Here is a 14,628-nt window from a genome sequence, read left to right on the forward strand (position 1 = left end):
GTAGCCATTCACGATGGCCCCAATCAGGACATAACATGTTTCTAAAATTAGATCACCAAAGGCATCTTTCCTATCTCGCACGGTAAACGTAAACACGATGACTAATACTTATGTATAACGCACAAATCTTTTCGAACTTTTGTATATTTTCCTCTTACAAAATTTGCCGTTCGTGCAAACTAAAATGATGTAAAAATTAAAACTTGAATACAAGTCAAATTTATTTTTTTCAACATCTGAAAAGGAAGAATTTGACAAAGGTACAGACGCAGTATTCAAATGCACATGACATAAAGTATTTGTAATTTAAACGACACCAAATATAGTTACCAAAATGTTTTTCTCAGGTCCCGGAAGTGTATGACATATGTATGAAAAAATAAACGCTAACTCAGGTCTTCTTCTTGCTCCAAGTCGTTGTAAATTTCTTTTGCAATAAAATCTCTTTGGCTGTCATTGCGATCTTTTCTTCTTTTATCAATTCTGTCACGAGCACGTGCTTCCAATTTTTCTCCAACTCTTTGAATAATTCTCACGCCGTTGGGGTCATCGCCAATAAAATGTGTTTCAATTTGCCTAAATAAATCATCAAAAACGGTATTTTGTCGTTTTTTATAATCCTTGGCTTTCCTCAGTCTTTTAATGGAATCTATAATCTCAATGTCTATGATAAAGTCTTCAAATTCTTCGGTATCCATAAATATTTTAACTATTTCATTGATTCGTTCTTCGTCATCATCATTATGATCATGAATTTCTTCAGCAATCACATTTTTGGTTTGCAGACCGAAATCTTGGACACCTTTAAGTATAAACATGACAGTTATAAAAATGTTTCCAGAAAAGTTTTTTAAGCAAAAAAAACTTACGACTGGAATTCGTTGTGTTGATGAGTGCAGGAATATTGGGCGTAATCAGACCGTCGTAGGAGGAATCTGCAACTATAGCATCATCCGATGGGATGACGATCTTTAACTCCAAATCTGATGGCATTGACACAGCTAAACATATCGACAAAATTCCGAGTAGCACCACTCCGAACATCAAAAGTTGATTACGCCTTAGTGCAATCTGTCCAGAAACATAATTCTTCTAAACCGTGTCGTGTATAGCGTAATGATAATAGCATTTCAATAATCACCTCTTCGTCTCCTAACTCTATTCTTCCATCGTCATTCTCATTTCGCACATTGTTATCATTATCCATTTCCAGTGTCTACCAGTTCGAGTATCGTACTTGTAACCTACATATGTGCCTATTTAAATAATTAAATATGTAGATATGAGTACGTATGTAAATATGTATAACCTCACAAATTGTGTTTGGATGATAGGATTATGATTGAATGTAAAGAGCACACTTACGTTCTTCAAAAAAGTCCAAACACGGCTTACACGTATAGCGTTGACCAATGTGAGAATATTTAATTTGATGGCACCGTAATATTTTTAGAACCGTAACAGAAAAATATAAGAATTTCTTATGTACTTTTGCTTAAGAGACCTATTTCTAATAAAGGCTGGAAGATTGTTCATCCCGCTGAATCATCCTATTCCGCTTTGACTCGGAAATATCCGAAACCCGGATTCAGGTTTCAAAATTATCGGGATATTTTTCAGTTTTTCTCGTATAGCGATGTCACTGCAGGAATACGTAGCACCTTTACTGGCACAGAAAAACTTTTTCCTCCCTGAATCTCCAAAACAAAATTAAATATGTAGCATATCTTTGTAGAAATCAAGAAAATGGAAATGAACTTGGCCATAATAAGTAGATGGAAATATTAGACTTTTAAATGTTTTGATGTCAAACCACTAACCAGATGCAAGTGATAACCTCTTGGCTTCCTCTGTGGAGGAATAGTAGAGCAGAATCGCTTTCAGAAATTCAGAACACATATTGACAAATTTTTCGTATGTAGAATGCGTGAAGCTGTCACTTTTTATTGTATTTAAGTTTACTAAATTGTAAATCGGTTGGGTTACAAATCTCACAAAAGAATGTACGTTATGAATACATTTTATTTTCCGTAGTCTTTATAAAATTGCGCATATTGAACATTCTCAATATGTATTTTTATAACAATTCTAAAAAATGTTAATAGAAAGCATGTACTGGACAAGGCTTCTGAACACAACAAGAGGAATTCTCCTTCTACGGTTGACAGTTTCTGTTTTTTTAAGTTATAGAAAACGATAAACTATCGTGTTACGTTGATTACCATATAAGAACTATACAGTGATAGATACAGTAATTGTATTTGCAAGTATTGAGTACATGGTAACATGGTCTTCTCACTTAACGGCGGCCGTTTCCTTTATCAGCGGTTTATCCACAAAATAAACCTATTTTCACAATACTTCTTATTTCGGGGAGAATTTATATATTTTTGAATATGCAAACTAGTATAACATTACAGAGCTACAGATAATAGGGATGTGTAATTAATCAGTCCATAATGCGAGTAGGATAATATGGCCCTTCGGCTTGTGGAGAAATGTCTGCTCCCAAAAAAAAAGAAAACCAAAATGTAATAATGAAAGTCTTGTTTGTACCAACGGCTTATTTACATGTTAACCACGAACAATTTTGTATTATTACCAACTAAAGATTTCAGTCAAATGAGCGGACAATTCAGTCATGAGAATCTGTTACATGTTACAAATAAGTTACAAATAGTATAAATATAAGTTACGGTTTGATGGAGCAAGCATTAAAAAACATTTTAATATGAAGCTATGTATGTATTTATGTATATTGCATCCTATGAATTAATCACTAAAGATTCATATTTCATCACACAAGTTAGGACTATAATAAAATAACTTCAATACCTACGACCGCCACTGAATATGTACTACAAGACTTGATGACATCGCGACGACGGCATTGCATATTTATACAGTTCACATAGAATTCTAATTTCGACTAAGATAGCTTCTTTTCAATCAATGATATATTTGTATCAAAAGCTACATTGTCACTTTATAGGCTGTTTTAAGTAGAAATTCACTGAAAGGGTGGCTATATTACCAGCAGGAGGTGACATATAAATATGTGTAGATGGTTTAGAAGGAGTAAGGAAAGTTAATCATTACACATCATTGATTCACACACTCGCCACCTCACTACCACTTCCTCGATAAGATCGTAATGATGAAATTGAAGAAGAGTGTCAAGTCGGTTTCTGCGATGGGAACGGAGGAATCACAGGAGGTGCTGGTGGAGTTGTAAGCACTGCAAGTGCAATATAGACAGACACGTTATAAGTATGTGTGTGTGACACTTTTGTGGATGTGATTTTTTGATCCTTGGTGGACACATTCATCTTCCACTCTTACCTCCGTAATGGGGGGAGTGTGGGGCAGGAAACGCCTGCAAAATCGGATATCCGATCCCAACGTGATTGGTGATATGGTGATGGGTAATTGTGCCTGTTAAATGTAAAATAAGTTTATGTATGAAATTTTTTACATTAATTTCGCGCGGTTTTTATATTACCAACGTGTGTATGATGGTGATGTTGCGTTGGTGGCGAATGACTACTTTCATTTATGAGCCCTCCAGGTGGAAGACCTCCTCCGAGTTTGGACTCTTTTGACAGATCAGACACCTTTGACGATGATGACATGTTTGGAGATCCAGCGGAATTAACACCACTTCCAATGTTTCTGGAGCCTTGACCACCACCACCTGAACCACTCAGGCCGCCTGCTGCAGGAGATGTAGGTGTATTTGACGGTATAACCCCGTGAGGTGGGACATCACTTCTTGGATTGGGTGATTTGAGGGCACGCTCCGACAACTCTACAATAAAGAAAAAGAGAAGATATTTTCAAGATAAGCAGGAACGGCAAAGATTGGAAGATTGACAACGTTTAATTTAAACTAACCGTGAATTTTATGTACTTGATAGTACTGAGCATGATGTTGTAGCAAATCCAGAGCTTTTGCAGCACCACTACTTGTATTCTGCTGGACATTGGGTGGCCGAGACAAGTCTTCAGGTAAGGGTAAAGTGTTTCCGGATGGTTGGGCGTATCGGGGCATAGAACCCGGATGCATATATGGGGAACCTCCATAAGGACCTGGGACAAGGACTTGACGATAAAGTGGATGTCCAGGGTCAAAAGGAATTCCGAATGGGGAACCTGGTTGCAGATAAGGTTGAGGAATGTATGCATATGATCCGGCTGTTGGAGGCGGTGGAGGCCCGGTTGTTTCCATTGTGGGTTTTGCCCCTTCGTTGTTTTTGTCTTTTTCCTTTGATATTTCCTTATCAGAATCTTCCTTGGATTTATCACCCGGCCGAAAATGATCACCACCCTTGTTCATGTCGTCACGTTGTTTCGATGACAAATCTTTAGAGTGTTTGCTACAAGTTTGATGGGGCATGTAATGATGGGACATTGATTTTGGAGGTTGCTCATAGTCAGACGATCCAAATTCTGATTTTATTTCACCACAAAACTTATCGTCAGCCAACATGTTTAAAGGACGGCCACCGTCCTTTAGTCCAGGTTCCTGTTTGATATCTCGCTCGAGGAGCTTGTTTTTAAGTGCGTCTCCTGATATTTCCTTTTCCTTGTCTCGTTCATCCGATGATATAAATCCACGTGGAGGATTGAAAGAGTTTTCAGACATTACATTATTGAACTGGCCATGCCCTTGATCAAAGTGATAATTTGAATATGGATAATGAAAGTAGTGCTGTTGATGTGGGAGGTACTTGGGGTGATGAGGAAAGTCCATTTTAGGAGATCGTCCACTTTCGTCGCAAGCATTGGAAACCGACGAAGAGGAAGACGAAGGTGGGGGTGGTCCTGACGAGGGTAAATTTTGTTGCATGATGTGAGAATGCTGTTGACCTGTTTTTAACTTTTCAGCCTCATCTGAGGGAGACAATCCTACTGGTGTTGGATCGGCAAGTTTGGGCTCCATGTAGGGAGTGTAAAATGGAGAAAAATATGGAGCTACGGTTGGGGTGTCCTTCTTCAAATCCGAATTATTTCCATCCTTTACCACCGTCACATTCAAGTCTGCATCACCAGAGTCATTAGCGTCAGATATGTCTGAATAGGCTGGACTTAGTGGATCGTCCCTAGTTTCACCTACAACGCCGGCATTGTTTCCATCTCCAAAGTTGAGCTCTTCTCTTACGGAAGGTCTAAGGTCATCTGCAGACGGTCCTCTGCCTTCGGATGCCCCGGAAGAATTTGATAAATGTGAAAATTTGCCAATTCTCGCTCCAGTATCCTTACTTGATGACCTGTCGCTTTTCAAATCCGACTTTGATTTGCCATCCTTATCTTTATCTTTGCTCTTCTTTTTGTGCTTGTTTTTCTTAGCATGACCTTCCGAGGACTTGTCCTTGGAGGTGGAAACGGTGTGTTTTTCTCCTGGGATATTTAGCGTAATCCCTGTGGAGGATGGAGAATGTTGCGTGTGGGGTGCAACAACGGGATTGTGAACATGTGGCTGCCAAGGAATGCCTTTTGGTTGCAAAATGGGCGTAGGTTTCATCACAGTGTTTTCCTGATCGCGAGATGAATGGATAGAATGGCCAATTGATCTGAACGATGGTACGGTTAGAATTGCTCCCCTTGGGACTGAGGACGCATTGGATGATAAGCAGGTGTCTTTGCTTAAGGACTCGAATGACTTGTTGGAGTCGGACTCTGGCACCTTATTATTAACCTTATTATTGCCACTTTTATTTGCACTTTTTCCACTGATAGAAGAAAGGGGCAAGCTTTGAGTATCACTATATTCCTTGTCACTAATCCTAGCATTCTCATCCTGAGGGTCATACATTGAGGAATCGTCAATTTTTGCCAAGTTTCCATTTGAACCTGATGGTCGTTTTGAAACAGAAATCAACTCATCCATCGTGGTTGGAGAAGCTTCGTCGTCCATATCACAAATGTTATCGATAGCCATGGGCTCACTACTGCTCGGTTGCTGATCGGTAGGAGTAGCAAGTTGAGTGCTTGCAGTGGACGCATTCGAGTCAGAGTCTTCTGCAAAATTGTTGTGGGCGTGTGACTGATGCTGATGTGACTGATGATACCTCAGCCCATTGATATGTTTGTACTTTTTGGAACAATTTGGCTCAGGACATTCAATGAGGGCAGGGGATGATGGGCCACTTGATTTTTCGAGATCAGATAATGGAACGGGGCTATTTGATGGACGGTCCTTGTTTCTCTCTTCCTTGTTGATGGAAACTTTAAGTCTCTTGGTCGTTTTTCCTCCTCCTCCTCCTCCTCCCGATGGTGTTGGTTCATCCTGACTTTCATTTTCACTACCACGAGTTTTTCGCTTAGGCCACTGATCAACACTGCAACCTTTTAATGGACTAGCTGGAGCAACAAAAGCGTTCGATGTAGCACTGCCACGTCGTCCCTTGGCTCCATTCCGAAGCTTTACATTTGCTACACGCACATCAGGTAGTAACTCGTTTACAGGCGTCGCAGCTTGACCACGGCCACGTTTTGCTCGATTTTTTGGCGTCCTCATTTCAAGATCACTTGTTGGTCTAAAAAATAGCAAATACAAACATAGTTTAATGATTTAGACTGGGAATAAATAACGAGTTTGTCCAATTTAAAATGATAATTATAATTATTGTTGTTACTCAAAATAAAAAGAATGAATTAGACTTACGAGTCACAAAAACGAGGTGGTGCCTATATAAAATATGAATAATTTTAAAATGACTTGGAGCGGAAATAATTAAGCATGAAAAAGTATTTATAATTATTAGTATTTGTACCCAGTCATTCTTGGTGCAGTCTATTAAAGTCCCCACGTAGGTTTTTCCTCTCCATGTGACATTTACGACTAGAATACCTGAAAATCACATTAAATTTAATACTCATTATCTGGTATTTTCTATTTTCTTGAAATTTGCCTGCTTTCGGTAACTTATGCATATTATTTGGCATGATGCTTACCATTTTCATTCTCGTGCCACACAATGCCACTCAATTGAATGTCCATTCCGGGTTCACACGGGCCTAAACCGATTCAAAGAGAGCGTGAGATAGAGGACCAGTTTGCAAATGATTTCGTTTGAGGAGATACGGCTTTTATTAAATCATGAATGATGAAATTGAGAACGAATATTATTATAAATGCTCGGTTGACGTTTACATACATTGGAAATTTTGCATCTGCTTAAGACATGGGATTAGAACAAAGCCCCTTCATACAAACAAGTAACAACAAAAATCAAATAACGCCAAACTACTGTAGTACAGCTGAATATAGAAGCAGCATAAAAACATGGAAGATATGTATATGATCATTCATGATTTAATAAACTCCCAAACTTGTCCCCTGTCTTAGATTTGTTTCAGACCTAAAAACTCTGGGTCAGTCACTGTCCCAACGCTGGTACCAATGCAAACATCTTGCGACGAGCCTGATTGAAAGTTTTTAGATTTGGGAGAAGATCCTGGTGGAGGACCTATGAATATAAAATTGCTCGCTTCTAAGTTTGTTTTAATTTTTCAATCTAAATTGCAAACACATCATTACAAATTTATATATTTGCTCGAACTAACCAGTGTGATTTACAGTGGCTGAAATAGATGATGGATTTTCAGAAGAATTTCTATAGGAGGATGCTATTGCTGATAACCCTGTGCTGCTAGATACTCCATCTTCTCGGTGCATCTATAGTGTAAAAGTAATACAACATATTTCTTTATAATGTATAGTGCTTCAGTGTCAACGAATTAATTATCGATTTGCATGCATGCATTTCACATGTCACATGTACATTGCCACCACTAAATGTACTGTGGGAGGATTAAAATAAAATAAATACTTGCTTGTTTAGTCAGAAAAATTGTTACCTGTTTATCGAGGTTCCCATCAAGAATCGCTTTCACTTTCCTTCCAAAAGACTGAATCCCATTATTTCCCTTGTTTTCAGCCGATAGATTTTGTGAAGACGAGCTTTTCTCCATTCCCTTGTTCGGAGATCCGGCTACCCATGCGGAAGTGTTGGTAGTAGGTACTAAAGAATGATTATGATTTCTGGTAGGATCGACTGATGCGGGGGACGGGGAGTGAATGGAATTTTGTGCATTTGACGATGAGATGGAGTTTGGTACTTTAAGCGTAGTTTTAGAGAAAGCAGAAGAAACATTGGGGACAATTGTTGGAACGTTAAGACTGACTGTCGCTGTGAAATAATCTTTGCCGTCCTTGATCGTGTGAGAAATAGAGTTGTTTTTAGCAGTGTCCGATGATGAAGTTGAGTTACTGTTTCGCTGCTCATTCTTTTTATTAGAAGTTCCATTATTGTTGTTATTGTTGTTGCCATTTTTGACTTTTTTGTTATGGGGCTCCTTTCCCTTTCTTGGGGTTTTATTCTTTGCCTGCTCACCATTTCCCGTACCAGACACTGTAGAAGAATCTTTGTTGATTATGGCGGAATCTTTGTTCAGACCATTATTTATGCTGGTTCCAGAAACACCACTTGCACTACCATGATTGTTTATTCCCCCTCCTCCTCCACCCACAACACTGTCCACATCAATCATGATTCCGTCTTTAATTTTATCTTTGTCTTTATGAGAGGAAGACGAATGACCTTTGGAGGAAATTGACTCGTTCAAACTGCTTGCACCAAGACTGGTCTTGCTATTTGAAACGATCCCACCAGTGTTATTATTATTAATACTACCAGTACCACCACTGCTACTACTATTGCTACTACTATTACTAACTGAGGATGACAACAAGGAAGAAGCAGAAGTGTTTAAATCAGTTTTGACAATTTCGTGCTTTTCATCTGCTCCACTCTTTGTTCCTGTCTTGGTTCGCTTTATCTTCATTTTCAGTCCTTTGGGATCCACGACTGCGGAATGTTCCATACTATTATTTCCGGATAGCTCAACAGACGTTGCTGCTGCAGTCCCACCTCCTGTAGAATTATTCTTGGAAGAAAATGGGGCAGAGTTGGAGGTCTTGCCCTTGGTGGAGGAAGCGTTTGAGGTGGTACTGGTGGTGATACTATTTGTGGAGTTGTTTGAAGACGCTGATGATGAGGTGCTACCGGAAGAGCCGGAAGTTGTTGGGATATGCATTTGAGAAGTAATGGGCGGTGTTATCGAAGGACTGATTGCGTGAATTGGACTGTTACTATTTGAGGCGGCGGCGGCGGCGGTGGCGATGGCGGCGGCTGAGCTGCTAGTCGCAGAGGTATTAGTTACTCCTCGGGTGGTTTCGTTGTTGTTTGTTCTTCGTTCAGCATCCGCAATGTCAGCATCCAAGTCAATAATTAAATTTCCTATCCCTACATCCCATTCGCTGTCATCTTCAAAATTGGCATCTGATGTGCGGCTCGTTTTGCCGGCCCTTAGGCCCTTAGGCCCGCTGTCAGATCCGCCGACGTCATTCATTTGCAAATCCCATTCACATAGTAGTTCCACCGTGGAACACCCCCCACGTTAAAAAAACTTGCACTTCCACGTACTATGCGTTGCAAAAGTGAGGGTGGTAAGACGGACACAAGAATAAATAACTAAACACTTTGAAAAGCGTTCAGTTTGCTCGTGGAGGATCTTGGAGGCGGTGGTCAGATAGAAGGGGTCTGCTTACTCCAAGAGGCCTGAAATTCAATACACAATCATTCGTACCAATGATTAAATGCAAATGCATTGTTTTGCACAATGATATTGGTTATTGGGAAAATAACGACATATTGTAGAATACAAATATTTTTACTTATTGTGTATGCATTCATGTCTTTCTTAATATTTGCTCATGATTTCATATTTTCTGACATGCATAAGCATTTGAGTATAAACTGCATTTGTGGGCTTAGTTTTAATCTTTAAAATAGCCTGGATTATGGACTACTTGGAATATACATATGCATACACGTATGGATATTGCATAGTCTCTCTGTCTCTCTACATACAGTCTAAAAGCCTGTTAAATATACCACCACACATACGGATTAAGAACTGAAGTAAACCCTGTTGCCAGCCAGCGAAATTGTGATGTGTCTCATTTACTTCACCATCCTTTCAACATTCCATTCTGCATAATAATAATATGAGTTTTGAGTGGTCGTTTAATACTTTGGTCATTACATTATCTGTGGAACTCGTCCAAGTTCCAAGTTGCAGTTAAGAAAAATGTTTAAAAATGTAAATCAACTGCTTATGACTGCATAAGAATCCAATGCCATCACGCATGCCAAAATAAATAGTATAACAGAATATGTTTAGTACTTATTTAATAAAAAAATCTCAAGCAGGAATAAATTAAATGCGATCAAAGTGTCAATTTTCTATGAGCACGAAGAAATATGAAATTTGTTCATTTTTACCCACTGGTTTTAACAGAATCTTAAAAAGAAGGTTGAAAAACATGTTCTTGAACTACCAACTACGAAATGTCTTGTAAAGAAGAAGATATCCCTTTATGTGTCCAAGTCCAACCACCGCATGTACGACTGTGGTATCGAGTCGACTGCATTCTACGCATGTACAAATCTTTCTTCTTCCTTTCCACACTCTCTGACTACGACTTCTTTCCAAGCAACCAACCAGCCAAGTCGCCTATACCCACCGAAACAAGATGAGAGATTAAGATCCTTCTTGGCGAATGCTGCACCAAGAAACCAAAGAAGAAGAAGGAGGAGGAGGAGGCGAGGAACTGGCATTATTATTTGCATTCAGTCTACAATCTCGGAATACTTGATCATGTTCTGCGAGATGTTTTTTTGATTACTCTGGTGGTAAGACTGGATTTGGCATGGACATGAGCGCAAATGAGATTGAAGACTTGCAACTTTTGATTATTTGCTTTCATTGTCGGTTTGCTTACCACTCTGTTTGGATTGACTTGATGATTGGATCAAGAAGACGGAATGCAAATGTGAGCAGAATGGGAAAATTGGACAACTATTTATTGCGTTGCCATCATTTTTATGGTAGCTCTCATCTTCCATTACTCGTGTTTATATCCACGTCCTCGACTTGATTGATTGTAATGTGATATGCGTGTAATAGTTGTCATCAATTTTCACTCTGCTGCACTGAATCATTATTTTTATATGCTGCGCACAAGAAAATTCTTTCACCTTTTGCAAAGCCTACTCGAATAAATATGTATGCACTTATATGAATGTACATATGCATGCATTAAGGCCCATACTTTTGTTAAAATTAAATTACAAGTAGTATGATCCTGCTGCTGATGAGGACATTTAACATTAATCTGAATCACCAGTGTATAGTTGAATGTCCACTCTATAGAGGCAATTCAATACATAAATCTAACACTCTACAAATTGGAATTATTGCATGCAACTTTTAACTGTGTATTTAGGAATGTCATCTGAATGATTTAGAAATGAAAATCCCTGCATGTATTAATTACCTATCGCAAATTTGATGAGTTCTGTGATGAAGAAAGATTAGCCCTCGTTGCTATTTCATAAAGCATAAAAAGTCTTCATTTTAATTCTCATTATTTTAATCTCTGCCTCTAATTAAAGAACACACATTGCAAAGACACTACTCACTCCATACATATGCTCCTGTGCCTGACTATGCCTACATATTAGTTATGTATGTATAAGTTCATTATCCTGAACCTCCTGACACTGAAAACAATCATATCAAAGAGAATTATCATGAATAGATAGTCACCTACTGATAAACTCTAATTATAATAATCCATTCAATTCTGGACGATTATTAAGTCAATTCAATCATTGGCTTGTTGTTTCCTCATGCCCTCTTCAAAGTTTCGAGGTTCTTAATTGCAATTGTATTTTCAGAGTTCTGCAAGTTATGTCTAATTTTCCTATTAACAAAATGGTCAAACTTTGTGGATCCGTCCAATGTTTCGGTAATCAGTGTGGACAAACGCATTTATTACGGAGATTGCAATCACCAAGCCAAATAAAGTAGTTTTCATAGTAAGCAGATTACCAGTAAAATATTGCAAAGGATAATAATCCTCTATTATTATCCTTCTTTGCAAATATGTATGCATCCTTTATTCCTTAGAAAACTTTTGCCCTATTGCACTAATAATATACAATAGTGTCACGTATGCCATTTATTATATGCCATATGAGCAAAAAGTGATTGGCTTGGCACATTATGTGTCAAACTTTACGCATATGCCAATTACACAAATGTAACGTACAAAATATTTATAAAACTATGCAGACAAACGAGTAGCTGATAATACTAGTTGTAGGTATGCATGCATATTAAATGAGCATATATGGTCAAGCAGAAAGAAAGGATACTAGAGCTACACAGATATGTTCAATGCAAATATGACTATGTGACTCACCATTACAATTTAGAATCCTGTTAATTATTAATTTATCCTCCATTCATGTATGCATATACTTGGCAATGTTGAGCATTGTGCATTACTGCGAAATTTATAATCCAAGCCTTGTTGTTGATTTACTCAAAATAATTGACCATTTTTTACACATACACACACGCACGCACATATTTATTTACTCTTGGTTTCGCCCTTTTCCAATTATTTTTAAAACTTTCAAGAGGCCACGGAGCAAGGTGAAGGTCGGTACCGTAAAGCATCCACCCACAACAACTTATCGCTCATTCGAACCAAGAGATCTTTCCAAAAAGATGAACCAAGCACATTTTGGTATTATATCAGTTAAAACTAAACTATGTATTCCAAACGTGTGTGCGGTCAATCACAGCTCCACACATCAACACTTGTCGTATTCAGGCCACTCAAAATTAAAAAGGCATTATTATTACTATTATTATTACGTGCTGTATAATATGCGGCACAGTAAATCAGATAGTTACTACACTAATTAGTATGCCAATATTAAAAACTCTCTGTTGTTGTAGGCTCCACTCGCTCCAAAACTCCACTGCGACGACCAAAGCGTTCGTCGTTCCTTGTGTGTGGTCCTTTCCTTTTCCGTGTTTTCTGGTTTGCTATTATTAAGTATTTTGTGATGTTGGCGTTTGTTCCAAACAAACGGTTAACTTGTTTTCACAGACAATATTACTATTCATTGACACCTCACTTGCTGCAGCATTTCAAGTGTCGTCTCACTTAGTTAACTGGTGTAACTGGTGGTCATCATACGAGACAGAGACATCATTTAATCAATCATCTATATTGTCTTACACACACGCTTTTTGTGTATCATCAAACCACACAGCAGTATCAGTACGCGAGTATCCCCATCCACCACGAAACCATGTAGTTATATTTATAAGGCTATGTTGTCCAACTGTGTATAGGCAAAAACCTCGTTAAGAAGACTATGGTGCAGAGATATCAGTAGTGGTTTGTACGTATGGCAGAGAAAGAGACTCCCAAACTCACAACCAAGCGTTCACTACTCGGACCAACGCTGCACAATGGTTTCGCCTCTCGCTCTGTGTAATAATAATCACTCGTTTCTTCTTTGAATCCACTCTGTCTGTCCACCAACGCAACTTGTGCCGTTTTCTGCGAATATCTGTGCTAAAAATTGTTCAGAAATGTAAAATGAGACTGTCGTGATTGGGGTGTTTTTTAGGAGGAGATGGGAAAACGCTGAATGAACTGGAAACTTTGGTGGCAATATTATTATTATTCCACAACAGGAGGAGAAGAAGAGAGGGGAAAGAGCCAGCCTCTGCCGCCTTCAGCAATATTTCGAGAACTGGCTTCCCATCCCCTTTAACTCTGTTGCCCAAGCACTAAAAGTGCCGTACAGTAAATTCGCCCTCCGAGGTTTCGTTCCAACCTCAGTTTTAACCAGCTTTCCTACGCCACTTTCCTCTGTAAAAACCGATGGATTCCACATTCTGTTTTATGTTGCCTGCTTCTTCTTCTTCTTGGTTGTCGTCTTCTTCGTCTTCTTGGTAATATTGGTAAGCAGAGGATAAAGGCGAAGAGCAGGCAGAAAAGAGCTGGTTGGTTTTGTGTTGGTAAATCTTTCGGGTCCAATCCAATCTCCGTTGAATACTTGAGAGTTGCAGTAAGTGAGTAGCGAATGTGGCGTGTTAAAACATAAGCTGGCCATAAGTAAGCACTTACATATTTTCCGAGAAGAGGAGACACGAAGACAGCTTACTTCATTTATTTCTGCCGCACAAGCTGCTATTATTAATCACTCCAAGAAGCGAGTGAATGGGTGTAATGTCATTATCCATGCGTTGCACTCTCTATGCACCCAGCTCAAATGGATTCGTAAATACTTGTCATTCATTCATCTAGCCTCTAATTGCCCACCATTTTTTATTACACGGGCTGCATAAACTAATCAACAACCATTTCCACGCTTGACCAACATACTTGGCTGGTTGGTATGTTGAATCCACCATCAATGTGCTTTGTGTTATTGAATCTCTTAATAAGAGATAATATTGATATTCTTGGTCACATCCGTCGCTATCATGATAAAAGAAAATCAAGGGATTATTTGTATAGCTGCTTCTATAAGGATCCAACCGATGATGAGTTTATGCAAAAGTGTGAGTCAATCATTTGTATCTATGTACACATATGTATGTACCTGCTTCATAAGAGTCTTTACTTGAAATAACTGAACGTGTGGCTTATTTTTACGCTTGACAATGCGGTGTGTGCTGATTAGA

The 14,628-nt window shown here is 38.7% G+C and overlaps 2 protein-coding genes across 2 annotated transcripts; both read right to left on the reverse strand.

The window, feature by feature from the left end:
• Positions 1-190: 190 nt before the first annotated feature.
• On the reverse strand, positions 191-1,790 carry LOC110841794. The gene is made up of 4 exons (XM_022087492.2): positions 1,366-1,790; positions 1,142-1,256; positions 870-1,071; positions 191-802 (listed from the first exon to the last, which is right to left on the reverse strand). The coding sequence occupies exons 2-4, from the start codon at positions 1,205-1,207 to the stop codon at positions 387-389; spliced, it is 684 nt and encodes a 227-aa protein (XP_021943184.1). The 5' UTR covers positions 1,208-1,256; positions 1,366-1,790; the 3' UTR covers positions 191-386.
• A 131-nt stretch (positions 1,791-1,921) lies between these two features.
• LOC110847856 (zinc finger protein 608) lies at positions 1,922-13,700 on the reverse strand. The gene is made up of 11 exons (XM_022095276.2): positions 12,338-13,700; positions 7,864-9,626; positions 7,570-7,681; positions 7,365-7,472; positions 6,958-7,020; positions 6,777-6,853; positions 6,668-6,690; positions 3,895-6,539; positions 3,503-3,808; positions 3,343-3,435; positions 1,922-3,238 (listed from the first exon to the last, which is right to left on the reverse strand). Exons 2-11 carry the CDS (start codon positions 9,415-9,417, stop codon positions 3,177-3,179), a joined length of 5,043 nt encoding a protein of 1,680 aa, XP_021950968.1. The 5' UTR covers positions 9,418-9,626; positions 12,338-13,700; the 3' UTR covers positions 1,922-3,176.
• Between the last annotated feature and the right edge of the window lie 928 nt (positions 13,701-14,628).

Source organism: Folsomia candida, unplaced genomic scaffold (assembly GCF_002217175.1).
Source record: "Folsomia candida strain VU population unplaced genomic scaffold, ASM221717v1 Fcan01_Sc001, whole genome shotgun sequence".
Taxonomy (NCBI): Eukaryota; Metazoa; Arthropoda; class Collembola; order Entomobryomorpha; family Isotomidae; genus Folsomia; species Folsomia candida.

Excerpts from the sequence above, each read along its gene's own strand:
- LOC110841794 (XM_022087492.2), bottom strand. The coding sequence starts at position 1,207 with ATGGATAATGATAACAATGTGCGAAATGAGAATGACGATGGAAGAATA. Across the intron at positions 1,072-1,141 it reads TAGAGTTAGGAGACGAAGAG|ATTGCACTAAGGCGTAATCA; the intron begins GTGATTATTGAA and ends GTTTCTGGACAG. Across the intron at positions 803-869 it reads CAACACAACGAATTCCAGTC|GTGTCCAAGATTTCGGTCTG; the intron begins GTAAGTTTTTTT and ends TTATACTTAAAG.
- LOC110847856 (XM_022095276.2), bottom strand. The coding sequence starts at position 9,417 with ATGAATGACGTCGGCGGATCTGACAGCGGGCCTAAGGGCCTAAGGGCC. Across the intron at positions 6,691-6,776 it reads ACTGCACCAAGAATGACTGG|GCACCACCTCGTTTTTGTGA; the intron begins GTACAAATACTA and ends TATTTTATATAG. Across the intron at positions 6,540-6,667 it reads CCACCTCGTTTTTGTGACTC|ACCAACAAGTGATCTTGAAA; the intron begins GTAAGTCTAATT and ends GCTATTTTTTAG.